Source organism: Plectropomus leopardus, chromosome 4 (assembly GCF_008729295.1).
Source record: "Plectropomus leopardus isolate mb chromosome 4, YSFRI_Pleo_2.0, whole genome shotgun sequence".
Taxonomy (NCBI): Eukaryota; Metazoa; Chordata; class Actinopteri; order Perciformes; family Serranidae; genus Plectropomus; species Plectropomus leopardus.
This window is the reverse complement of record NC_056466.1, coordinates 30755949-30781544: the sequence shown is the minus strand read 5'-3', so window position 1 is coordinate 30781544 and position 25596 is coordinate 30755949. Positions and strand designations below refer to the sequence as shown.

The 25596-nt window shown below is 40.0% G+C and overlaps 1 protein-coding gene across 1 annotated transcript in view; it reads right to left on the bottom strand.

The window, feature by feature from the left end:
- adgrl3.1 (adhesion G protein-coupled receptor L3.1) overlaps positions 1 to 25596 on the bottom strand; it is a 177674-nt gene that overhangs the window by 80384 nt on the left and 71694 nt on the right. Inside the window, 3 exon segments of the mRNA XM_042484864.1 lie at positions 6764 to 7552; positions 8669 to 8683; positions 19073 to 19182. Of these exon segments, the coding sequence (XP_042340798.1) occupies positions 6764 to 7552; positions 8669 to 8683; positions 19073 to 19182 (914 nt within the window).

The following is a 25596-nucleotide window of genomic DNA, read 5'->3' as shown; positions in this document are numbered from 1 at the left end:
GTGATGGGATGCATGAGAGTAAACCTTTTATATTATCTGTTGGCCTAAGGTGAACTAAACTTTGCTGTTTTTGTTTTCTCCCTGTGCTGTTTAACTTTTTATGATTAAAGCAAACCTCATGTGATGTAAAGGGCTAGGCTGGATGTTTACATTTTCAATACAGAGGTCAACCCGATTCTTCTTTCAATACTGTATACCCTGAGGGATGCAAACACTTTATCTACACACCTTTTTGCTTACTTTAAAAAAACGCCAAACTCCTCAAATGCAGCAGTGTTTAATGCAGTCTTATTTCAAGCACCAACACTAGAATGGAGGTTACGATATTGTAACCCTGGTTCTGTCAGCACAGGTTTGTGAATACTAGGATAGTGAAAGAAAGAATCGCCCTGCTCTCTATATTAGTTGCTAGTACTTATTGCCTTGGGGTGTTTAGGTTTTGGCATTAGGAGTGACATTGGTCAGGGTTAGGGTAAGAATGTCAGGGTTCCTTTGTCGAATTTGCCTACCTGACACAAATTTGCATTTCCCAGAATGACAAAGACATGAGTTGATAATTGGTGCTTTTATACAATATTTACTCAATGAAATTTTAGATTAATAAAGTAAGTAAAGGCAAATAACAGAACAGCTAGAACAGTGTTATAAGTTCAGAATCCCTTTACTGTTTTGCAGCATTTAAAAATGGGAAAAGTTGATGCTTGCAATATTACTAATTCAAAATCTAAGACAATGTCTAGTCTCATATCCAGATATTGAATATCAACAAAGTTCCCAGCCCTGTGAGATAAAATGCTATTATGCAGTTATACAGAATTTGCAAAGTTATTATAGATAGATAGATATTTTTCGAACATGTAAAACAAGCAAACAGAAAAAGATAAAAATTAAATAAAATGGCAATTACAAAAATGGATGATAACCTATACAAAAAAAAACAATGAATAGATTCAAATAAGCAATAAGAAATTGCATCTTACATGTTCGAAAAGGAACGGGAGGAAGAATAAACTATTACTATTAACTACTATTATTTCTTATCCCTTCTCAGCTAATCAGTTAATTAATATGTGAACTTCATCTCTATACACTTATAAATAAACTCTCTAGTCCAAACAGTGCAGATGCTTTAGAATGACCTCTTCCAAAGTGTCCAGTGTGCTGCCTTTGTTAGCCAGTTGGACAGACAAAACACAGTAATTGGCGATCTCTGCATTATACCCCAATTGCACTCAGTCCTCAGTGGCCTTCTCTTACTCCACAGTCCATTTCCTGTCTCATATTATATCTTCAAGAAGTCCATATGAGCCCAAAGAAAAACAGGGCGAGCATTAGGCTACAGCGGTAATAAGTGGAAACCGTCACAATAGCCCCTTACCTTGGCCTGTTTCCTGAACCCAGTATGGAAGAAAAAAACAGGGTTTGAACTTAGAGAGTTTACCTTACAGCATACGCTTTATATATTTACAGTGATCTAAACAGAAAAACACCTTTTGTTGGCAAGTCTAGACGGAATGAAGAGCAAAATATAGGGTCCGCATACAACAACAAAATCAAACTCGAATGAATCGACTTGTCGCCTCATTTTCTGAAGAATGAGAAAATCATGCAGTTAAGGTAGTTAATTTATTCCTTGTCTTCATTGAGTGAGGGAGCGGAGCGAGGAAGGGAGCAAAGGAGCGGGGCGGCATTGATTGTATGTATTTATCTCCCGCTGGTCAGCAGTCTGGCTTGTTGCTGTGCACTGGAGGTCATTCTCCACATTGAATCCCCATTGATCTCCTCTTTAGAGCCTCCTGAGACACCCAGAGCTCCATTATGAGAGTGATCACACTCTCAAAGCTTGTACCAATAAACACGTATGCACACTCATGAACAGAGCTCATACCAAAATTAGCACACGGGCATGAACCATTATTAATGCATAAACACACACACAAACACACACGCACACACACACACACACAAACATTTTTACAGCAAGGCCTCTCTGCGCGCACACACACACACACTGATCGGTAGAAACCAAGTTTAACACTGCCTCTCTCTATAATTCCTTGTACTGCGCCTCCTAACTGCGTGTAAGAGCATGCATTAATTCAGACATCATTTAATAAGACACGCAGCCAGACTGCCTTGACCACTCCATAGAAAGGTGCTGAAAGGCAATTACGCTGGGCAAATAGCCCTTCAGGCTCCAGGGGCCTAAGCCCTTCCATCCAGAGGAGGGAAGGAGGGGAGGGTGGACACTAACCTCACTCCAGAGTTGAAAGAGAGTCACTCTGGGTTATGCAGTATTCATCTTAGATGGACGAAGTCGTCCTTGTTAAAACCGGTTTTGGTGGTTGAAGGATATAAGTTAACCTGCAAATTTGATTCATGATCCTTCTGACCTGGGTTTTTGAACAGGTCAGGCACTGTACAGCTTAGATAAACAAAGATAAAAACAAAAACACAAAAGAAAACTGCAAGAGGTTGACAGATTATCAGCTTGGATGATTATTGAGGCCAGTATTTGGCATCTTGCCCGTTATCTGTATCTGCATTTTATTTTAATAATTGCAGATAATATTTATTGATTAAAATGTGCAAAGAAAGTGTCAACAAGACCAATGCAGGGTCATCCAGGCCACATCCAGAAATGCAATGGTCTTTTAATAAAGTTGTTTTAGATACTGCAAGTGTTGCTGGAGTTTCTACATGTTTGATTCATCTCCCTTCTCCATGCACCTTGAAAGTAGGTGAAGTTGCTTCAGAAATCCTCACCTTTACTCTACAATCATTTGGTTTTTTACAAGCCATGACCATATCGCAATGTCTGGTATTGCTTTGCAAGTCTGTGTGTGTGTCATCATAGTAAAATCTGATCCCGGTGGCACCTATTCTCAGCAAGCCCATACAGAAGTCATGAGTACTTTGCCAGGTGTTCATAGGTCTGTCTTCAAAGATGGGTGAAGTCCAAGCAAGGGGGCTAGAAGTGCAAAGATAGGAAGCAGGAAAAGGGCCATTGGCAACACTTTACTCCCCAGTTCACAAAACATAACAAAAGTGTAGCTGAGATCACACTGAAGGTTCAGAGTTCAAACATGGGTGTGGTAGTGAGCACAGATGGTGGAATTAGGGAGGTAGGAATTAGGGAAGGGGCCATTGTCCTTCCACTTTGCGCCCCTGGCCCTCATTTGTTCAAACTTGCAGATGATTGTATCGCAGCTGGAGTGATCTTTTTGCAAGATGGTCTTTAGTAAAACAGAGCTTCTAGCAAACAGAGAGGCTGTTTATGACACTAAACATACTATGATGATTTGTTGTGTAAAGCTTATTATGTCCCCAGAGTGATGGCTGACAAGTGTGGCTGTTTTTACACTCTGATTCCATCACTGCCGCTCAAAATAACATGAGACACCTGTGTGGTGAGAACTGGAAATAAACATAAGACTGTCTGTTTTAAGAAAAGTCCACAAACTGTTCATTGGCTCCCATGATGCAATATTTCGGTCAGATAGACCTCATCAGTCATTAACTACTTTCCCACTCTTTACTTTGGTAGCACAAACAGTCTGGCATTACTTTGAAGTGTTTTATGTGACATATTCAGAGTAGTTACTTAGTCATCCAACTAAATAGCAAAGAACACTCACTCTGTACTTAAGTTATATTTAATAATACCTACACATATTTTAAGCCTTGGCCTACTTTTAATGTTTGATTTTCTTTCTTTGAAAGCTGCTTATTCTGTTATAAGACTACAGGCTATCAACAGCATTGCACTTTGATAAATATTACTTTTTGCCGTCCCTAAAACACAGCATTACCGCAGGTAATAACTATCACCGTTTTTACTCATATCATCAACAACTGCACATTTTTAAACCTTTAAAACCAGGGAAAATTGGCCTGATTTCTTTGAAACATATGGGTAGAAGAAAAAAAGCTTTCTTGTACTTTTAAAAAAAGTACATGAAAATTATCTATCGATCTATCTAAAAACTGCTGAAAAATGGTAATTATTCTGTAAAATCATTTTAAATATATAATTGATAATTAGAAATATAATTCTTTGGACATTTTTTCTAGCTTAAAAAAAATAATTGCCATTTGCCATTTTAGGACATTTCTTACTGAGTTGCTCATTCCCTTTTTTCCCCACATTTTTGAAAGTAAGTAAACCAACTTGCTCAGGACCCAAAGGTTGAAATACTTTTGAAAAGTGTCTTATTACAGCACAAGGAACTTGATGTCAGTCCAGGTTTCAAAGTGTGAACATGAATGTGTTTGGGGCTGGATAGAAAAACCCAGATTTGGCTAAATTAGTTGGTAATCAGCTTCTTGGTACCAGTTATCCAGATGACCAATGTTAAGTTTGGGGAAGCCAAAAGACATTTCAACTGGCTTCAAGTACAGGCCTTTGGATTACTCATTGTTTCTTACCCCTCATGGTAAATAATGAAGATGATGTTTTGTGGTGCTCAAAGGATTTAAAAGCTGCACTTGAAGCAGCAGTAATTGATTTATTGGGACATTTGGCAGCGGAATAAGCTGTAAACACAACATTGACACATTATCACCTTTTAGAATTGCTGTGGTAAATGTGTGTGCGAGCAGCTGCCTGTAAGCTCAATTGAATGGAAGCTCAATATTCACTCTACTTTTAGCTCTGTTTTGGTCTCCACCAAACCCATTGGGTAATATTTGGCTTCTAACAGTAAAATGGAATTCCATGAACCACTGATATTGTGTTTGTGTTGTTTTAGTGGTGAAATGTATGCTTCTAAATTTGGGTTCATGTGAATGGTTAGTTTATCAACCAGAGATAAACCTTTGAGAGCAGTCCCAAAGAAATGGGTGACAACAAAGCAAAATAAGTTCAAACACAGGTTGAAGTGTCTTCAGATTGTCATCATAAACGGATGTCCTGTATGAAAGCGGTACCACTTCCCCTTCCCTTCAGACACTCCTGGCTCCATACTCAGGAAAGCATTACAATTTGTTAAGCAGTTGGGGAAACTAAAAAGAGGGCTGGCAAGTGGTACAGTAAAAGGCAAGAGGTATTAACAGTATGTCAGGCTCAGCATAACACCATTTAAGATATTCCCCTAAAGGTACAGCTCAAGGTATTCTTCATGTTGCGAATTATTCTTTGACAACTCCGCAGACATCTATGATGGACAGGTATATCCAGGAAAAGGATTCTTAAGTTTTTGTTTTTTTAAATTTTCAAAACATGCAAGATAGCAGGGGTGGGGTGGTGGGGGAACAGTCATAATTGAAAACTGTGACGGCACAGATGGCACTTCTTTTTCTTCTTTTTTTTAAGTCATTTTGCAGAATTAATTATTAGATGAAGATTAGTGGCTGTAAGTATTCCTTATGTCACAACGACAAAAAAAGCAGAAATCATTATGAATATTAAAATGAATGAATATTAAAAGCATTACAAGTATGCCGAGGTATTTCATGTGAAGATTTAAAAAAAATCACACCACAGCCTGTCAAAGAAATTTATTGGGGGAAAGTACTTAAACCTGCATCTTTTTATGTTTCTGCGTTGGCAGTAGTCATGGCAGGAGGCATTATGTTTATGGTTTGCCTGGCCATCTGTCCGTCTGTCTCATTCTTTTGAATGTGATATCTCAAGAACACTTTGAGGTACTTTCTTTAAATTTGGCACAGAAGTCCATTTGGACTCAATGTTGAGCTGATTTGAATTGTGTCACCAAAGGTCAAGGTCATTGTTACCTTGTGTCCATCTCATTCTCATCGATGCAATATCTCAAGAACACAAACGTTCACTTGGACTCATAAATGAACTGATCAGAATTTAAACGTCAAAGGTCAAGCTCATTGTCACTTTGTTTCTGTCTCATTCTCCATATCTCAAAAAGTCCTTCAGGGAATTTTCTCAAATTTGGCACAAACATCCTCTTGGACTCAAGGAGGAACTCATTTAAAATTTGGTAGTCAAAGGTCAATGTGACTGTGACCTTGCATCTGTCTCACTTTTGTGAACACGATATCTCAAGACATCCTCAATGGAATTTTCTCAAATTTGGCACAAGCTCCCACTTGCACCAAAGGATGATTTGATTAGAAATTGGTAGTCAAAAGTAAGGGTCATTGTGACCTTGCATTTGTCTCATTCTCGTTAATACAAGATTTCTTAAGGGAATTTCCTCAAATTTGGCACAAACAAGTATGAACGGAATAGAATTTGGTGGTCAAAGATCTGTGTGACCTGACAAAACATGTTTTTAGCCGCAAGTCAAGAAATTCAGATGCTAATTATGGAAAAAAATTAACACAACTGTCAAACAGGATAAGATAATGACAGGATGGCGTTGCCATGACATCATAATATTCTGCCAAAACACTTCCCTGGCTGTTATTTAATATCAAAATTTGAAAACATGAGTTTGGTCAGATGCTGAATTGGTGACACTAATTTTGGATTCCCACTTTGAGACTGCTGATTGTATAGATCAAATTTTCCACCAGGTTAAAGATGTGTGTGAAGCATCCATGTTTTAGAATTTGTAGCATCTTGCAGCAACATCCATATTTGAAACTTTGTCATCTGTCATGGATACTTATGAGTCTGGACAGACATGGATTTTAACTGTAACCTGACCGCTTTGCTGAGCAGAGGCATACAACCACAAGGCCATAATTCCAGTTTCTTATTATTACACATGGTACGAATTAACTAAAGATATTGAGAAGGAAGGGAGAAGGGAGAGGTAAAGAAAGAACAGCAGGATTGACCTACCATTGTTGCCAAAGTCCAGCGAGTACTTGACCACGTGGTAGTTATTCCACACGTACAGCAGGTTGTCCCTCGGGTTGTAATCCACTGCGGCGATGTACTGGTAGGAATTAGGGAACGGTATGTTAACCGTCATCTCCTTGCTCTTATCAGTGTTGTACATGTAGTCGATTTTGTTTCCGGTCCCTTCATTATCGTCGTCTTCGTAAACGGTTTTGACTACGTACAAGACGCCGCAGATCATGAAAGCATTGGAGGCGGAGCGTTTGTCGTAGCTTGTGTCCCAGGAGCCTTCGATTCGCAGGGTGTAAGGGTTGAGCTGGCTCACCACGATGCGCCCGTTGTTCTGCTCCGTTGCATAGATCACCCACAGTCCATTCTCATCCACTGCTAGGTCAATGTCCGACTTGCCCCCCCAGCGGTACGGCGAGGTGTCGTGGTAGTTCGCGTTAGCGATAATAGCCTCACCGCTCTTGATGCGAGTGCGCAGGTCAAACTTTACAATGTTGCGGGTGCGCTCCTTGTTGAAGAAGAGTGCGCCGTCATAGACAACAAAACCAGTCCCATCTACACGATGTGGGAGTTTATAAGTTGTGGTGGGACGGCCTGCGATGAAGTCCTCTTTTGATGAGTACTCTGTGAGTGTGTCTGTGCGGTATGGTGTCCACGGCATGTAGTAGATCTTGTCCGAGGCCTGCAGCGGGTCCTTGCACCACGCACCAGACTGGTGATCTGACTCAAAGAGATGCTCACTTTGGTAAACTCCTCGCAGAATACCGGGGCAGAGAAATACTGAGGAAGACAAAAATTCTCACATTAGATACATTTTTACAGTAAAATGTCAGCTATTCTCTCTAGATTCTCTGACAGCGCCTTGGAAATGTTTGCCTCTTTTCATAAATGTTAAATTGTGTTGTAACGCAACCTTAACCACCATTGAGTGACGATGACACGATAGGCTCGCTGTGTTGTGATTCGGATGTTGTATAGTCACTGTCATTCTCAAGAACGGCAGCAGCATGCCTCCCATTCAGCGGATAATACCCTTCTCTCACAGCTAAGAGAAAAAGAGAAAATGGCACATTTTGTTCTACTTCCCTCCCTTTCCCTCAATTCCCACTTCTCCCTCCCTCCCTGGCTCCTCATTAGTCTCATAGCTCTTTCTTCCCTTCCCTCCCTTTCTATCTCTGTCAGGAACAACCAACTGTAGGGCCCAACACGTCCTTTTATCGCCTGCTGTTTCTGCAATTGTTACAATAATTCATTTCCCACTCCATTCTTGGTATTCCCATCTTTGAATACTGGGGTCATGTTTTATGAGTGATGTGGGAGATGTAATAAATTCTGGGACCGGAGTCACAGGGACCTTTGTAATTTAATTGGAATGTTGTCGCATACACACACACACACACACACACACACATAGAAACACACAAAGTCGAGGCCAGATGTGCGTTTTTTTTCCCCCATTCTTCCCAATAAGATCCGACACAAAGGGCCGGGAATATTGATTGAATTTTCATTGGCTATTCATTGTATTTTTTTTATATCACAGGAAAGAAATATTAAATGTCATTGTAATCCTCTGTTCATTGGCTGCTCATAAAAAGCCCGCTCGACCCATGGAGAGTTTAAGTGACATTCTACGCGATACCATATAATAATATGGGGCCCAGAGTGTGTCTAATGAGAACCAGTGTTTCCAAATTGCCTCTATATGCTGAGATCAAGCTGTCTTAAAATAGCAGCAGTGACTTTGAAAGAGATGTCATTCTGCCATGAGGTACAAAACGCTTCAGGCGCCAGCATCAAAAAGTGACACCCAACCCCGGGTTTTTGAGCATGTGTGAAATGTGGGCGTGCTTTTTTTTTTTTTTTTTTTTTTTTTGCTTTTTTTTGCAGACTTACCTTTTTGTTCCACTTCTGCAGGGAGCCATAGGCAAACCATTTGAAGAGTGAGAGAGAGAGAGAGAGAGAGAGAGAGAGAGAAAGAAAGAGATGGAGACAAGAGACAAAAATAGATTAATGATGCAATAATAAGGAAATCATGATAATACAATCTCGGATCTTCATAATCATTCTCATATTTCATTCTAACCTTGTGAGAGTGCCAGGATGCTCTCCATGTGTGATCAGTAATAACATTATGTAAGCGTCTGAGGAGACTGCTCTGCAACGGGGAAGCTATCTGACAGTAATGCATCTCGCATATGTCACACACACATATGGGGCGAACAGAAACACACGTGCCACAGGAGGGAGAGTGAGAGCGCACAAGAGCATGACGTAGAAAAACCCACACATTCACATGTGCAGGACAAAATACAGCAATGACCTGAGATAATGAGCTCTTTAATATATGCTAATAGCAAGGGAATAACGAAAACCAGAAAACTGATTTGATTACTGGGATTGCATTTCAGTGGACCAGCCAAAGCTGCCACATTAAAACACTCTCTGATGCACTGGCGAGCTTTGTGTGTGTCACCTACTCTGCGCACCTCCGAGTGCACAATCATCTGTGTGTGGAGGTGGGAGCACGCTGAATGCACCGGTTCGCCTCAACCCCAACACCAATTCCCTGTCTATTATATTCAAAGCGTTATCCTCAGAGCCTCGGCGGAGGTGCGCTCGCGTCGCCCCGCGATGAAATGTGCACACTTGCTTGGAGCCTCTTAAACATATGAATTCCATTCCAGCTGGCTCCCAGGGGGCCCGAGTGGAATGTGAACATGGCAGAAACCTAATCCTGCAGGCAGTGCCCCTGTGTCTTTCAAGACCGTTAGAGACCTGCTGAATGGAACTGGTCCCTGGAGAGGAGGTGGAGGAGGAGGAGGAGGAGGAAGAGGAGGAGGAGGAGAGGACAGGACAGGAGAGAGAAGGAGAGGAGGCAAGAGTGGAGCAGAGAGGACGATGTAGGAGAGGAGGAGAGAAGATAAGCAAGAAGGAGGGTAGGAGGAGGGAGGGAGAGAGGAGGGGAGGAGAAAGAAGTAGAGAGAAGAGCGAGGAGGAGAGAAGAGGAGAAAGGCAGGAAGAAGAGGAGGGGAGAGAAAAAGAGGGGACAGGAGAGAGGAGGAGAAAAGGTAGAGGAGGAGGGAGAGGAGATCATAGAGGAGGAAGGGGGAGAAAGAAGGAGAGGAAAGAGGAGAGGAGAAAGAGGGAAGGAGGGAGGAGGGGAGAGAAGGAGCAGAGGAGCAGAAGAGAGTAGGGAAAAGAAGGGAGGGGAGAGAGAAGAGGAGGACTGAAGAGCAGAAGAAAGGAAACAGGAGGGGAGGAGAGGAGACAATCAGACTCCTCATAGTAAAAAAACAAAAAAAAAAACATGTTGAAGGACTTCCGGCTGGTCTATGTTTATATATAGCACACTCCATCTTACACAGCACATGCATGAATTCTTTAACACATTAAAGCTAAAACTCATCAGCAGCCAGGAGACGTACACAAACACATGTGACACACAGAAACACACACACACACACACACACACACACACACACACACACACACACACAGCAACCATTAAATCCGAGGCTCATGAAAAATGCATGGTAACTGGTGCGGCTTAGCACAACTCCCGATAAATAAGCAATCTCTGGAAGGAGATCGTGTTAAACCTAAAACAAGTGTGTGTGCGCGAGTGTGTGTGTGCTGTGACTAGTGAAGATATAAAATGGTTCACCACAAGGAAGCAGCTCCCTTGTGAGAAAATCTGGGGAAGAAAACAGATAGTGTGGGGCGTGCGCGCGATGGAACGACAGATATTGATGCAGCACACGCTCAAATTTAAAAATTACAAAGAGACACGTTGGTGTTGAGACGACGGGGATTAATGACAAGGACTCCGCATCACCTGAGTCTCTTCCACCCTCTACCCCCCCAGACACAAAGGAAAACACGCAGAGTTCAGGGTTGCCAGCGACTAATAGATTTCAAATGAAAAAGTGTGGCGGCAACAAGTACACCAAATGGCACCCAAAATGTCAAGCAAATGTCATTCAATTTGCAGCGCGGCTTGTTGTTTCGCCAGATTAGCTGACGCCTCCATCGGTGACCTCATTGCAAGATTTTTTTTTTTTAATCTCCATGACAATGGTGAGAAACTTTTTTTTTTTCCCTACAAATCGCAGCCATTCATCTTTCAACACGCCTGATTTGACAGTGAATATAGGTCGGCGAGATGTTCAACGAACGCTTTTTTCTCAAGGTTAGCCTGCGAGGTGATGCGAGAGATGAGAGCCCCTTTGTGCTAATTCAGCGTCAATGACGAGAAGAGGAAACACTATGGACTTCTTGCCACAAAACGTCCTTGTTGCCGAGAAAAACGTCAACAAGAGAGCATTGCCTCTCCATCTTTTTTCTTTTTCCCCATTCATAATTGAATTCTGCAGCGGTGCAGCGTGTTTTTATCTACCTGGTATCTTTGACTGATCATTTGCAAAACCACTTAGACTGCACTATTGAATAGTTAGTTCTGAACAAAAACCCCCAAAAAACAGCTCATTTATTCCTCGCAAGGCTTTGAATGGATATTAGGAAACAATAGCAGAACAATAACACTAACAGGAATGCTCTGTTGTGACAATGTGTCGCCTGTCTGGTTTCATATTCATTAAAAATCCTCTAAATATTCATTATTATCTGCAATTTTTTAACTTTCTTTAATCACATGAGCGGCTATGACACTACCTTCTGTCTTTTTTCCACTCTTTTTTTTGTATTTCTATTTCTCGCACACACACACACACACACAAACACGCACACAAAAACAGTGTTAACCTGACTGTGGTGTGGTGTAAAGATAATTAGCATTTTTATTGAAAGCATATGGTTTATTAAGGAGGTATTTGTCGACGAGGAAAGACGGTGTGTGTGCCTGTGAGTGTGTGTTCCTGCAGACGAGCGGCGACAGCAGCCTTAACCACGGCTATCTCTGATCTCCAATCAGCTCAGCTGGCTAAAGCTCAAGGTCATTTATGGACACAGACAGTTTTCTTTTCCTCCTCCTCTCCATTATTCTTCTCTTTCTCTGCCGTCCCTCTCATCCTCACCTGCTGCCTTTCTCTGGCGTCGTCTCATGCCGCGCCTTCTCTCCTCGCTCACTCTCCCCGTTCTGTCCTCTGTATTTCCGCCTCCTCCCCACACCCTGTCCACCTCTCACGCTGTGTCTTTTATCAGTTAATTCATTCTTCCTGTTCTTCGTCGGGCTGGCCTCGTCTAACCTATTTCTCTCTATCTCAGCTGTCGCTCTCTCGCACCCCTCGCTCTGTCGTCTCTCTCCTTCTGTCTCTTTGGTTCCCTTCCATCTTGCTCGCTCTGGGAAACACAAAATCACCCGCATATGTGTACACACACTCCCGTAAAATGTACACGCTCATACAGACACACACACACACACACACGAGGACAGAATCCTGGCTGTGAGCAATTGTTTCAACACACACGACTCCTCTCATGTTATCATGATGAAGTTATTCCAAGGGTCCAATCTGACAGAAGTCTTTAATTGGACAGACAAGAAGGTGATTTTATCTTTTAATTAGCTCTCCTAGTGAGCTGCGTCTATTGTCTAAAATAGGCTGCATGGGTATTGCATAACATATCACTAGCTTTTCTGATTAATACACTAAATGTGGTAGTAGGCTAATTGCTTCGTAATGACAGTTGGAGAGCCGGGGTCTGCCGCTTGAAGATGAAGAAACGGACAGACATAATCCCCAAGTGTGCATGAGATTTTTTTTTTTCACGTATGGCCATAAATGAAACAATGCAAATCATGATTTCTGCAGCTAAGCATATTTGTAGAGATTAAATGCATCCATGCGTGAGAGCCGCCTCAGAGAAGCTCTTTGTACAGTGTGCTAATGTATGGATATTTATAGTCTGCCTGCAGTGCAATGAGCAAGTATACACAGGTGGCTAATTACTGCCAAAGCTAGCTGGCTAGTTTGGCACACGACTGCCACACACTCGTACCACAGAGAGCCAGGGAGAGAGAGCGAGAGCACTTGATTTTAGCTTTGGAGACGAGCCAAAAACCTGCGGTGCAGGGAGGAGAGATGAAGAGCCGTGAAGGTAGAGCCAGCCAAAAAAAATCGTCAAGAAAAAAAAAGAGGGGGAGGAGGAGGAGAGGTGGAGGGGCAAAATTTTTCAGAAAACTGAACCGTACATAATTTAATTACCTGTTTTACAACCCACTTTGAGATTTGTTTACAATATCTAACATAGCTGCTCCACTTGAACATCAGCGCTGAGGAAAAGTCGACAATGTGAAGAGGTGTCTCTTTGGAGCTCGGCTCATTTTCTTTCCTTGCAATCAGTTTCTGATTACCTCCTCGGCCTCGGAGGTGAGCGCTCAGGGGTCAGGTGTTTACACTTGGCAGCCAGCGCTACTAGTGCTCTTAATGTCTAGGGACACCTACTTGAGTTATGGATGTCCCTCGAGCTGTTTGAGTGCACTAACCCTGCCTTTTCGAATGTAAATGCGATGATTTGTTTAAGTTGTTGAGTGTTTCAGGAATGCGACACTTTGAGCACACTCTCATATATTTTAGAAAACAAGCCTCCTTTATCGATCTGTGCTGATTTATGGCAACGTTTTGGAGATATATCACCGCTTAATGTCTCACAAAATGTATCTTTCACAACAACGCGGCTGACAGCATTGATTTGCTATGTCAAGCTCGCCAGCTTGATCGCAGACGGCTGGATCTGCGGCCCGAATGTCAGCGAGCAAAAGTATTTTGCACTCAGAGTTCAGGCATTATTATGCCCACTCAAAGAAATTTAATTTCATAAACATTTTAGGGAGGTGATATGAGGACTCTGTGAAGGGTCTTGACACGTTAAAGGGGTAGATCAGTTGTTTTTTTTAAGTGGAGTTTTATGACATACTTATCTATACAAAGTGTGTTGCATGCAGTGGATGTCAGTCGGCACACCGCCAGTTTGAAGAATTAGGCTGTAGTCTGATATGGAAGCTAATTAATGTACTACTGAGAGTGGCAGGCAAAAAAAATAAAAATAAAAATAATATAATAAAATATATATATATATATATTAGTCACCAAACAAATCCATCCATAGAGTTATAACACTTTGAAACCTGAGCAAATTGGCTTGATTTCTTTCAAAAACATGAGAAGAAAGCGATGAGGAGCATGAGAAGAAATGACCCCAAATTAATTAAACAGGAAAACTACCTGAAATTAGCACAAAAAAGAAGAAAAGAAAATTTGAAAAACAAACAAGAACCTTACTTATAATAATGATAGTTAGAAATATAGTTTTCTGGATATTTTTTCTCTAGCTTATTTTCTAAAATATTTTTTTTAAATCTACCTATTTCTTGCAATTTACACATTTTTTGTCAAGTTGCTCTTTGCCTGCTTTACCTCAATGTCAGACAGCAATTTCCAATGGTAAAGTGAGGCCGTTACATTGCTCTCTTCAAAGTCAGATTCCATTGAGAAAAATAAAATGGTAAATTAACATTTATGATAACAGGACTGCAGATCTATCACTGCCTATGTCTGTCTATCAGTTATTATGTTTGTGTTATTGTGTGAGTTTGGTGTCTGGTGGCTTTGACAAAAGCATATATGTTTTTGCTGTGTTGTGTATCTTGTATATTTATTATTATTTATTGTGGGATATTCTGTGATGTGCTGACCTGAGCACAATGAGTTTCCCATGAGGACAATAAAGGACATTTTATTTAATCTTAATATGTAGGGAGTTAAGATCGTTATGGGCTAGAACACACAAAACTGGCGGTCTGACAAAAATGAAGATTTTTTTTTTAGGTGGCCTGTTTTTAGGTGGCTAGAATACATTTTGTTGCTGGCCCCCCATCCACAGCAGTACATTGCTTAAATTCCGTGTCGAACTCCAGCTTGCTTCTCCAAATTAGAGGCTTGCCGACTGACATCTATTGTACAAAATAAACTGTCTATGGATCAGTAAACCATACAACCCCACTTCAAAAAATGTGAACTATCCCTTTAAAGCTTGAGGATTCTCAGACAAACAATGCAAAGTGTGGAGTCATGGTATCAAAGGACAAGGTTCACCTTTATGCATCATATTTTTCTCTTGTGCAACATTTCTAAACACACACACAGGATTCAAATAGTGTATCACAGTGCCACCTGATCCAGCCTGAACACTTAGTCAGTACACAAAAACTGCTAATGTACTGTCAAAGGCTCTCTCTATCTCTCTCTCTCCTCCATCCTTTCCTCTGACGCTCCATCTCTCCCTCTGTGTCCTCTTTCTGTTAGCTGAGCTCTCTAATGACTTTGGTTTCAGATGCTGTCTACTTTTGTGGGGGGGGGGGGGGGGGTACCCTGACGGACTCATTGTTTATCAGATCAGCATGCAACTCATCTCCCTTTTGCACTCGCTTGTGCCTGAGCCGCCGTTCTTACCGGTGATTAATCTACAAAATGCTGTATTTTCAAGTGAACGTTCAGTTCTAACAAAGATGATAAATACAGAACATGTAGACAATCTTCAAAGAATTGATGAGAGTGAAAACACATTTTGATGCTTGTGATGTGTGCGGCGTGCAAGTTTGGTGCACGTGCACTCGGTGGGGCATTAAGCAGGTATCAGGTTGTGTTTCCATCTGCTCCAGAGAGGGCTCTGATAGTCCTATTATTTAATCTGCTGGTCATTCTAGACGCCAGGCAAGAGCCGTTTAGCCAGACATAATTGAATGCTTCAGTGTGGGAGATCACCTTGGCCGTCTGTATGGACTGTGGTGCCAAGGCTGAACACTCAGACGATGTCAGGATCTGTGATTCCTGCAGCACTTTAAGAGGAATTGTGCCTAAAAAACTAAACTTTAAAACATTTTGCAAAATCAGCCACCTTTTACCACATTTCATTTCAAATCATGGGAAAAATACAAAAAACTCAAAAACTTTCCTGAATGCTCATCAAATAAATTCTGCTTGAGAAGAACTAATTTGCTTTGTTTTTTTTGTTTTTTGGTTTTTTTTAAAAAAAGAACAGTCAATAACTTGAAACAGGGCAGTTTACTCATAACAAGATTTCCCTTTTTTTCTTTTTAGGAAGCAAGATTTACAGACCAGACTAAATTGACTTTGGAGCTGGACTTTGTTTGCTGTAAATAAATCCTAACTAGCTCAACTCCAACTCTCTATGTCCTCTTATCTTTTATGACTTCCACCACAGGGATGTTTGTAGCAAACAAAAAGTGATATATAGTACTTCATGTGTACCAAAATAGACATTTTCATTTCACAACAACCACACTACTTCTAGTAGCAAGTTTCTGTGAGCTTTACAAAGAAGACCATGCACAGTGCAATATTAAGTAGTATGCAATATTCACTTCAACAGCACATTTATAACATAAACTGATTTCCATATTTGTTTAGGTGAGAGTTATGTTTGGAATATGTTACTCAATTTGTAGTTTAGTTCATTATTCGACAAAGAAACTGGTTTCATTAATGTTCATTTTTGACTGAGTTCAGTGTCTGTACTCGTCATTATTTACAAAATGTCCTCTTTCAAGGATTTTAAATGTTTTAAATGTAAAATGATTTTCACATTTAAGATGTATATGGTAACTTTTATGTAAAATAACTTTTGTCATATTTGCTGAAATTTTAATGAGATCCACACAGTTTTACATGAGGCAATTAATGCGTCAAAAAATATCATTTTCCTCCTCCTCCTCATGGTGCTTCTAATAGCATTTCCTTAATCCAGCCCATATGAATGAAAACAGCCAATCAGGGCTGAGGAGTTTTTAAGGCATCTCTCAATCATATCACTGCTTGGGGAATATTGAAGTGTATTGTTTATCTGTAAAATGAGAAAGTTGGTGACCGTTGGAAACAAGTGAGCCAAAATGAATTACCACCTGCATGCTGAAGCAAACTTTCTCATTTTAAAGCTAGAGTACACTAAAATACGTTTCTGGAAACATGAGAAATGTGCGATGCAGTAACAGAATCTTGATTCTTATTTGGTTTTCATTCATATTTTCACAGTGACCACAGTTCACGAGCTGTGATTGACATGATTGACAGCTGCATTAGAGACTCCTCATCCCTGACTGGTTGTTTTCTTTCAGCAGTGGTAGATTTTAGCAAATACCATTAGAAGAACTATAAGAACATTTAGGGACATATTTTTTTTCAGTCTCATGTTCTCCTGCCTGGGCATAGTGACATTTTCAGCAAATATTTAAGTTATTTTCCAGAAAGGTTACCAACTGTAGATTTAAGTTCAGTAAGTATTGGATTAGAAAGTTGTATCTTTAATATTTTGTATATTCAACTACGTTCAGTGCCTGTACTCTTTAATTCCTGAGCAATATGACCCCTGCTGTAGCATTTTCAATGTTCCCCGTTTCTGGCATTTGTTCCAAACAAGAACTAGTTATCAGCTATTTGGCTTCCTACTGGTTATGTTCACCACCATGGCAATGTGGACAAACATCATGTGAAGTAAACTTTAATCTATCTTGTGATAAAAAAGTTGTAAGTGAGTGGTGGCCTCAGGGAAATCGGTTGAGATTTTGCTTTTTCATTAAACACACACAAAAGTTTAATTTCAGCTTTGCCTTTGGACTACTCCTCCAAGCTGGAATGCAGCGTGAAATAAACATCAAGGACAAATAGATGTCTTTAATCCACTAAGTCTCCACCATGAACTCTTATGCATTTATTATGCAATGAGGTATAACCTAGATTTTGTGAGGAAAACTATGCTGGTAAAAAAAAGTTTCACAGTTGTTGGCATATTTAGCAACCCATGTCCCATGACTGTTTCACTCCAGTGAATACGACCTCCCAGCCCCTTATCACGTGGTCAAAGGTCATATCACCATCTGCCATCACTGGAGCCCATCCTTCTCTCTCATCTTTTCTCCCTTGAAGTTTCCCAGAGAGCAGTGTCATCATAGTTTCCTGTAGAAAATGACTCATATTGCTGAAAATTCAAATTCCACAGTTTTTTTTTGGGGGGGGGCTGGGGGGGTGTCTAGCCATTCTGTTATTGCACACTTGCAGAGAAGGATTAGGGAACACTGATATTATTGTTATACTAATTAGATTTCAGTGGTGGCTGTGTAGGATTGTTTTTGACTCCAGTGATCCAACCATTTTCAAAACTCCAGAGTGTAAAGTCCAGAAGTCAAAATTGATTGAAAAAAAGATGTAATAATTTAACATGTAAATATTCATATTTGTTGGTGTTTAACCTTTTAAAAGCAACATTTTCACTGTGGTCAAATAACTCCCACTTGCTGCACACAAGGGGAGACATGCAACTGTATGAAGAGGTGGGGTCTATTACATTAATTCATTAAAGCTACTGTTGATTATTTTTAAAACGAAAAAAATATGTTCTTTTTCGACAGCCATCACTACAATTGACCCCACCAGAAACAACCTATCAAAGTAAAGGAGTCTAACGCAGCTGTCAATCATGTCAATCACTGCTCATGAACTGCGGTCAAACAAGGCAGCCATGATCAAATATGAAGTAAGGTTTTGTTACTGCATTGCCTTTTATTGCCTCAAATTATTTCAGAGACATGTTTTAGTATACTATTTAGCTGTAAAATGAGAACGTTGAGTGACCAGGCCACCATGTTGAAAACAGTCGAGACAAAAACAGAGCAACTTTCTCAGCTAAACAGTACACTTAAACATTTTTCTGAAAAGATTTGAGGCAAGATTCTGTTACAGCATTGCCTATTTCATGCCTCAAATGTTTTTAAAAACACGCTTTAGTATACTGTTTAGCTGTCAAATAACAAAGTGCGTGATTAGGCTGCTGTGTTAGAAAGGATAGACTGAAGTACCACACAGTACCCAAAGGCTGGACCAACATTCTAAATCAGCAGTCAAACAGTACACTTAAATATGTTTCTGTAAACATTTGAGGCCAAAAATGGGAATGTCTTTGAAGAGTTAGCTTGTATGAAAGTTTCCAACTAAAGCTTTAAAGATATGTATTTAATTAAAAAAAAAAGACTACATTAGATTTAGCCCGGATTTTGTAACTGCATCTTATTTTTTGATAAATAAGTGTGGAAAAACTGCAGGCTTTTCAATCTTGCTTTATAAAACAGAAAACATGTATCCAGATCTTAAAATAAGGAAAAAGTTTAATACTGTCAGTATTTCAGACACATTTTACTGACACTGACCAAGTGTGGATGAATGTTGCTACCAAAGACATAGTACACTCAAACATACAGTATGACTAGTGCCAGTGCTGTGATAAGAATTCAAATAATGTTAAAATACCTAAAAAAGGGGTACTTACTGTATGGGACACACTCATATTGGACTTCCAAGTATTTATATGTGCCAGGGCAGGGGTCGGGGAAGACGTCAGGTCCAGCCACCACTGCACACTGGGTACGGTTGTTGCATCTATATGGGGAAGAGGCAGATATTTTAGCTGAATAGATCCAGATGCACAGATATGTGCTCACAAACACCCACTGAAAGATACAAACAATGCGGCTTTAAAATACAAGGCACTATACAGAAGACAGACTCTAACACATCAGATGTTGTATACAGTGAGATGGATTCTATTCTCTCATATAATGCACTGAATTCACCCTGAAACTCCAGAGTCATCTGTGTTTAAGGACCCTTTAGACTGACAAGAGAGCAGACAATACTGGTACAGCTGGAGTGGACATTACACTAATGGAATCATTGAGTTCACTCATACACAAGGTGGTACACAATGGCTACTGAAGAGCTGTTGCGCAAGGGCACTTCTGGTGTGTGTGTGTCTGTGTGAGTGTGTGTGCAGCAGTGGGAACAATAACCTATGGCTTTAAAAATATTTCGCCTCAGACTCCAGATAATTAATTTTAATTATCAGGGGGGCCCTCTCCTCTGACACACAAAAAGTAAGTATTCCTTACTCTTATTAACACAGACTATGTAAGGCAGCAGCACACTATGTATATTCACCATGTGCCTGTAAGCATGGATGGATTACTGAATTGGCCTATCAGGCAGAGGCCCAGGGGCCCTAAGTATGAGCCCCCCCCCCCCAAAATAATTAAAAAAATAAGCAAAACAATCACAACATAAGGACAGGAATGGCACAAAAAAACAACACATTTTTTACATAACTACCAAAGAAAGATAACAGCAAAACTAGAATTACTGCCTTGAAATTGTATGTCTTCAGTGAAGTAGCAGTTGACATCCATATCTGTCCAGACTCATGGAGCCATGGAGTCAAATTCAAAGAAATTCCCTCCAGGTGTTTTTGAGATACTTTGTTCACAAAAATTAGATGGACACAAGGTCACAGTAAGTTTAAATTTTGACAACCAAAATCTAATCTAGTCATCATTGAATCCAATGGACGTTTGTGCCAAATTAAAAGAAATTCCCTCAAGGTGTCATTTAGAAACTGTGTTCATAAGAATGAAAGGGATGCAAGGTCACAGTGACATTGACCTTTGACCACCAAAATGAAATCATGTAGTTATTGAATCCAATTGGATGTTTGTGCCAAATTTGAAGAAATTAGCTTAGGGCGCTCAAGATGTCATGTTCATGAGAATGAACTGGACACAAGTTCACAGTGACCCTGACCTACGACGTTTGACAACCAGAAAGTGAATCCAGGTCATCTTTGAGTCCAAGTGGAAGTTTGTGCCAAATTTGAAGAAATTCCCTTTAGATGTTCTTGAACTATCATGTTGAAGAGACGGACAGACAACCAAATAATGCCAAGCATTAAAAAAGGAAAAACATTCACAAAGTCAAATTCTTATGATGGAGAGCAGGTGGGGCCTTTTCTACATCTGTGCCCAGGGGCCCACTGTCTCTTAATACGTCCATGCCTCTGAAGGTTTGTGTTTGCATTTATGTAGCCGTACAGCTATAAAAATGGATTTGACATGCAAATGACATTTATGTGTAAGTGTCTGTAATAATTAAACATGCTATATGACCAGTCCATGCCATCAAAGATGATTTGTTAGAGGCCAGTTGGAGCCAATATATTATCATGATAGATACATGTAATAACATAAAATGCAAGCACACAGTGAAGTGCCACTTTATCTCAATGACGCCTCCTGGTTTAAATAAATTATTGAAATAATGTGAATGAAGAATACATCATATGCAAGACTAGTGTCTGAGGATGCATGGGGAGAAAAGGCCTATTTAAAGAAAGGCATATGAGCTATTTCTCTTTTCTGAATATTTTCTTTCAATTAGTACAACTGCTCTGTCTCTCCCTCTTTCCCTCTGTGTGCACCTGTCAAACAGGCGACATTTACATTAAAAACATTCAGATTCTCCCATTGAGATATTTTTAATGAGCATGCCAAACCCCTCAAGTCTCTTTCTCTTACAGTATCATTCAACAATTTGCATAATGAAATATGCATGAGGGCTAATTTAATTTTTGGTTCAATATTCACTTATTCCAACACAGAGAACCAATGCAGGCTGCACACCCACTGTGACGTTTACTGGTGTCTATTGCTGACCGGTGCGTCTGTGGTCAAGTGAGGGGTTATTGGAGTTTAAGAGGTTTAAAACTCTATGTGTTGCGCTGTCTGTCATATTCTAATAACAATACCCGCCAGTCTTCTCTCCGCTCTCCCTCCGTTCTTTTTCTCGCCTCTGTGCTTTTTAATTTCTTGCCCCGGTGCCTTCATCATCGGTCACCTGTCATCAGTGCAAGTTGTGGACCGGGGGGGTGGGTGGGGGTACACGAACTGACACGCAGCCACAACTTTTCTCACAGCGCTGACCAATGGACACGAGTGGCTGGCCCACAGTGGTGAATGAGAGCACAAAACCCCATTTAATGACATCACATATTGACTACGTAAAAATAAGTGTTATGATGCCATCATGCAGGGAGATAAAGACAAGTGATTTAAGCAAAATGCTTTACCCAAAACTCAAAAAAGTGCCACCACAGACATAAATGTTTCCATACACAAGTTTTAAGAGGTAGAAAACCTAAAATAAAAAGTTGCTTGGTGGATTTAAAGGGATAGTTCAGATTTTTTTGAACTGGGGTTGTTTGGAGTACTTTTTTAAAAACAGTATATTATTTACAGTAGATGTCAGTCAGCACGCCCCCAGTTTGGCAAGAGTCCGATGTGGAAGCTCAGCAATGTACTGTTGTGGATGGGGGCCAGCAATAAAATGTATTTTAGCCACCTTAAACAATCAATAACAGTTTAAGTATACAATATATTTAGAATATTTTTCAATGTAATATTTACTGCTTTAGCTTAATGTCAGACAGTGATTTGCAGCTGGAAAAAGAAACCTCTTCAAAAGCAAATTCCATTGAGAAAAACAGTGATTTAACATCACTGAACAAAGGAGCTGCTGATCTACCTCTACCTCTTTTTTGTTTGTGTTATTGTGTTACCCTAGCGTTTAACCATTTTAAACTAGGAACGACATCATTTGTAATGTGCTGAGGTCAGATGCCTTTCACAAGTATTTAACCTGTGAACCCAAACAGGTTCGATTTCTTTTAAAGACATGGAGAACAGGCAATAAGCAACTTGGTAAGAAATGCCCTGCAATTTGTAAAAATAGTGAATTAATTAAAAAAAAGTCTAAAACTAAATTATGTTGATAATTATAATAATTATATATTTAAAATATAATAAACTGAATTATTATAATTTTAAAGCACTTTTTTAAGGTTGTTTCCTTCTTTTGTTTTGTTGTTTTGTCTTTTTACTTTCTCTCTTTTTGTTTTTTTTTGGCTAATTTTCACATATTTTGTTTTATACTTTTAACTTTTCTTTTTTTGCTAATTTTGGGGTAATTTCTTACTAAGTTGGTCAGTGCTTTCTTCCCATGTTTTTCAAAGAAATCAAGCCAATTTATTCAGGTTTCAAAGCGTTAAAAGAGTTGGTTTGGATTCACACAGTAACACGAACTGATTAAAGCAGCTGTAGACCAGCAGCTCCTGTGATCAGAGCAAAAATGACTGTTTTCGTCATGGAGTTTTTTGGTTTTGACAAGAGCATAGATGGAAAAATACTCTCAGTATAGCATACATTTAAACTAATATTAATTTTTAAAAAAAATGTTTTTTGGTTGAACTTTTTACCACTTTGTTTACCACACTTTTTAAGTGGCGAAAATATATTTTTTTGCTGTCTCATCCCTAAAAAGGGAGGGGAAAAATTCTGATTGATAATAAAAAGATACTTATTTACTGCAGTGACATCATATGACATCAGAAAATCACAATGCAAAGCCAACAGAATGCAAAAATAAGTGAAAACACATTGAATTATAAAAGCGCCTGTGCAGGGAACAGGAGAAAGAGATGCAAAAACTTTGCAGAGAGTAAAGGGGAGTAAATTTAAGTTTTTTACCTCAACTTTATACTACTGCAAAAAAAAAAAAAGAAAAAAAAAGGTTCATTTCATGGGGACTTTAACGGCTGAGTCATAAAGCACTGAAGGTTATTGACTGGTATTTTAAACAGAGGGTATAGAGCAAAGATTTGACATAATCTCCCGAGCGCTCTATCTCTCTGCTATCACTCCCTCTTTCTCTGTCTATTTCTGTCCACTCTACCTTTCCTTTTCTCCTCACCCCACACTCTCTAAGCCAAGATAATAAACCAATTTCTTTCTCAGCCTTTGTCTTCATCCTTCCCGCCAAGGAATTATTCCTCTCCGCTCCTCCTTCTTTGTCTCTCATTCCGACTGTCTGTTTTTTTTCCCTCCCTGTCTGTTTATCTGTCTTAAACCCACTTAGCTGCAGTTTCCGAAGTCACACCCAGATATATGTGGTAGGCCTCTTATTGCTCGCTCCTCTCTCTCTCTTTCTCTCTCTCTCTCTCTCTATGTCCTCGCTCCCTCCTTAATATCTTTCTCATTCTTGTCCCTCAGGGCGTCATCTCCAGCCTCCCTCTGTTTCTCCCTCCATCCCTCCATCCTCAGCAAAGCCGGTGCTGACGTCACCCTTCTGTCTGAGCCAGTAGTCTGAGTCAGATCCAAAAAAGACTCCCTTATGTCCCCGGTACTGCCACCCCACCCCCCTACCCCCCTTTCCCTCTCTACCAACGTGTTTACCCAGCAGCCGAACAAAACATGAAAACATCAGCAAAAATTCACAATTTGCGTCCCCTGCATCCTGACCCATGATGAATGTAAATGCAGAACATGCACACAAACCCCCGCGCGCGCACACACACACACACACCTATGCAACCTTTTTTTTTTTCTACATTCCTTCAAAATAGCTCCATATTTTCCCTGTGTGTTTTTCTCTTGGCAGAAAAGCTCCTTTTTTTAATTAGCATGACCACATCAAAACAAGGCAGTGGCCTGGATACCGCCTTGCCTGCTGGCTTTCTTCCCCGCGACGTGCAACATGGGCGCAAACACACAAACAAACTATTCACTAACAAAGCCGAGCGGTGGCAGGCAGGCAGGCAGGCAGGCAGAGGGAAGAGAAAGCTGCGATGCTGCAGTGGGTGCTGCTGCTGTTGTTATTGTCTCTGATGTTTTTTCACGTTGTTTGGCAGACCTCCCTTCACTCCGTCTCTGTCTCCAGCCCTCATATAAACATAACTGACTGACTGATGATTTGATGAGGCTGACGCTGGCTGACGGCGTGTGTGTCTGTGTGTGCATATGTGCCGGCACATGTATGTGTCTGCGGGCAGATGTAAGATGGAATAAATATTTGCGAGTGTGCATGTGAGTTCGTGCACGTCCGGGCTGTGTGTGTGTGTGTGTGTGCGCTTGAGTGCAGATGTGTTGAAGAACTATATAATTACAGAGCAAGTGAAAGCTGGGAACTAATCCTCATGAGTTGAAAGAGGTGTCTGAGAGTGAGTGGCGCACAAAGCCGCAGCACAGAGCTCTGGAATCAACATTCGATTACAGTCAAACGGCTTCACAACACTGTCTGAGTCATCTAGCGCGCTGTGAACATGCTTAATACATACAAGGTTCGAGGATGCTTTCTGAGAGTCATACACACACGCACACAATAGACTGTGCTGGTCGGAAATTCAAAAAAAAGTACAAACATTCCACAGCTAAACTGGAACATTCTGCATATACACATTGTAGAACCTTGGCAGTACATCCAGTTAATTAACTTACAGATAAACATTATACAGCGCTGCGGGGACTTTCCACATCTAATGGAATCTCAATTAAAATGTATTGATGGTGTTCAACAAAAACTTTGATAGTGGTAAAAATTAAACTGTGCAATAAATGGATCAATATCTTCACTGTAAAAAGAATAAACTATTTGTTTTCACTTAAAAAAAAATGTAGTGTGCAGGCAGCCTTAAATTGAATTTAAACTGAATTGAGTGAATTAGAAACTAACTAACTGAATGAATTTTAGAAGACAAGTTGAATCATTAACAAATTGACTCAACTTGTCTTCTCAAATTCATTCAACTTAAAATGTTAGGGCAGCCTCGACACTACCTTTTTTTAGTTAAAACAAATAGTTTCTTTTATAGTGTTGCTTAACCCTTTGGAAACTGTGCAAATTGGTTTGATTTTTTTTTTAAAAAAAGCATAGGGAGAAGGCAATGAGCAGCTTAACAAGACATAGTCCAAAAAATTTCAAGAAATTAGTAAAAACAAATTCTAAGAAAATTACCTGAAAATAACCAACAACAAAAACTAAAAAAAAAAAAAAAAAAAAAAGTCAAAAAATGTGCTGAAATTTATTTCACTTTTTTTTTTCTGTATTATCATTTTAAAAAATGAAATTAAAGTCATTATAAATATGGTTTCCTGGACATTTTCCCCTAATTTAAAAAAAAAAAAAAATCTAACC